Source organism: Austrofundulus limnaeus, unplaced genomic scaffold, assembly GCF_001266775.1.
Source record: "Austrofundulus limnaeus strain Quisiro unplaced genomic scaffold, Austrofundulus_limnaeus-1.0 Scaffold314, whole genome shotgun sequence".
NCBI classification, from domain to species: Eukaryota; Metazoa; Chordata; class Actinopteri; order Cyprinodontiformes; family Rivulidae; genus Austrofundulus; species Austrofundulus limnaeus.
In genome coordinates, this window is record NW_013952716.1 from 225,096 (window position 1) to 227,858 (window position 2,763).

Consider the following 2,763-nt stretch of genomic DNA (forward strand, 5'->3'; position numbering starts at 1 on the left):
TGTATTTGTAACTTAAAAACTTGTATTCTCACATGAGAATTGTACTTGTAAATTTGATTCGTATTTGTAATGTGTAAGTTGTGTAAGTTGTAACTTTTCAACTTGTATTTGTAACTTAAAAACTTGTATTCTCACATGAGAATTGTACTTGTAAATTTGATTCGTACTTGTAATGTGGCAAAGTTGTAACATATTCATGTACATTTATAGACTTACATGTACAAATTTAGACTCTTACACATATAATGATTCTGACAGTTGTCTTACCCGATATAATAACCAGTGTTAATACAACATTACAAGAACTGATTATAACTCTAGGATATAATGCAGAACTCTGTGTACCCTGACTCATACTGTGTAAAAAGAAAAAGTAAATAATAGTATTACACAATAAAGTATACTTTTTAAAGTAAATTTAGTGTAAAATTAGCATAATAAAAATAATATTATTGCTCTGTAGAGTGTAAACAAACTATAGTGTTAAATCTTTTCACTCGATTCATTGTTGGTTTTGACACTAAAAAGAATAAATGAACTCTGAAAAGTTGACACTGACTATAGAGTACATTTTACACTCATTTTGAGTGGGTCCAAATATTATATGAAACAGTTAAACTTAACTCTATATGTTTTAAAATGACACTTTGTTCTTTTACTGTGTTTTACAGTGTTATTACCTGTGAGGCTAATTTTAGGGTAAACGGGTTGGATATAAAATTACCAAAAAATGAATTGAAGTCGATCCATCGTCCCCACAGAGCTGTAAAAACAAACCCATGTGTGCAGGTCTGATGAGCCCATGACCAAGCTGCCCCACAAAGTCTCAGCGTCGCTGCTTCAAGCTCTGGAAAATCTGGGCATTAGTAAGACAACAGAGAGCGAGCAGAAAGGTCAGTTCCCCACGGTCCCTGAACGCATCCCTGATGTGTTCACTGCTGAAAGGAAACATTTCAGCACGTTTCTGAACACAAACGACTTTTCTTTAATGATGGGATTAAAAATCCACATTCCTGTTTGTACATACAGTCACATTAAGCTGTTAAATACATTTTGTTGTCTTGGAGTTTGTGAACCATGAAAAATGTTTCATTCTTTTAAACAAAAACAAAAGAAAAGCTTTAAGCCCAGTAAAACCTGATGAATTTCTGTTTTTGTGTCTAACAGAGGGTCAGAGTGTCATGTACGGGACRCGGTGCAAAAACACCGGCTGTAAAACCGTAAGTCTGTTTCTTCTCGTCTCACATCAGTTCATTATGAGCTCCAGTGGCTGTTTGTAAAGTTTCACTGCTGCAGAGCCWTAACAGGGATGGTCAGTGGAAAAGATGTGAACAAATAATATCTTACCAACTGGCCTCAGCTTGGAGAAATGGTCTATTTCTAACCTGCCTGATGAGCTTCTCTTAAAATATCTCCATCCGCATACTTTTTGGTGATTTGTCATTTTGTTTTGAAAACAGATATCAAATATAAAAAGATAGTTGGTTATTCTATTTTCATTTTATTCTCCAAAAATGGTTTGTCTTTTCATTTTTCTCAAACCAGAAGTTTAAAACTGTTGCGTTGAAGATGGAACAGTAGCTACGTCATTTTCTATAACAAAAAAAAAAAMAAACAAAACAAACATTTGTGTCTTAGAGAGGAGGACGACTGCAGACAAAATTCACTAGTTTCACCAGTTAAAGCTGCAGTTGGTAACTTTTATAAAAAATTTAACTAGTGTGATTTGTCTCACTCAGACTAGCTGTTAGCTCATCAGTACAGTCAGAATTAATATCTAGTTTTTCAAAACTGAGTTCTCCAAAGAGTTATCTACAACAGGTAAGATATTGATTGTTCATGATCTTTCCACAGACCATGACCTTCTGTCGTTCAGCTCATGTCTGTAGCTTTACTCAGGTTAGGCAGGCTGGGAAACTTTAATATATCCCACAAAATAAAATTAATTAATTTATTTAACCTTTATTTATCCAGGTAAACTGTTTGARAACAACCTCTCATTTACAAAATGATTTTACTGCGTTGAGTGGTCGATTTGTTTAACTAACACACAAATGAAAATCCTAAAAGATGTGACTGAACATATTTAAGTTATAAATCTTTCACTGAGTCCCTCAATCAGGTCTTTGTCCAGTAAAATGTCCCTGTAGGACCCGTGTGGACCACATCTGGACGAGTCCATTCACAGTAGTTTCTGCTTGACTTCAGCTCTGTACCTTTTTTAACGGCTCCATCTAGTGGACACGTCTGATACACCACCATCTGCCTTCAGTCTCAAACAGCTGCTTAATGTAAAATAATGGCTTCAAATAAAACGTGATCAGCTTCTTAAACAGAGCGAAGCAGTTAAAATACTACTACCTTTACTACTACTACTACTACTACTACTACTACTGCTACTACAACTACTGATACTACTACTACTACTACTACTACTACTACTACTACTACTACTACTACTACTACTGATACTACAACTACTGATACTACTACTACTACTACTACTACTACTACTGCTACTACTACTACTACTACTACTGATACTACTACTACTGATACTACTACTACTACTGCTACTACTACTACTACTACTACTACTGATACTACTACTACTGATACTACTACTACTACTGCTACTACTACTACTACTACTACTGATACTACTACTACTGATACTACTACTACTACTGCTACTACTACTACTACTACTACTGATACTACTACTACTACTACTACTACTACTACTACTACTACTACTACTAC

At 34.7% G+C, this 2,763-nt stretch overlaps 1 protein-coding gene across 1 annotated transcript in view; it reads left to right on the top strand.

Annotated features, from left to right (window-relative positions):
• The window catches only part of LOC106527188 (cysteine and histidine-rich domain-containing protein 1), a gene marked incomplete at its 3' end in the record, with an annotated part of 10,846 nt that extends 9,626 nt beyond the window's left edge, over positions 1 to 1,220 (top strand). Inside the window, 2 exon segments of the mRNA XM_014021994.1 lie at positions 790 to 893; positions 1,168 to 1,220. Coding sequence (XP_013877448.1) covers positions 790 to 893; positions 1,168 to 1,220 — 157 coding nt within the window.
• Positions 1,221 to 2,763: the final 1,543 nt, after the last annotated feature.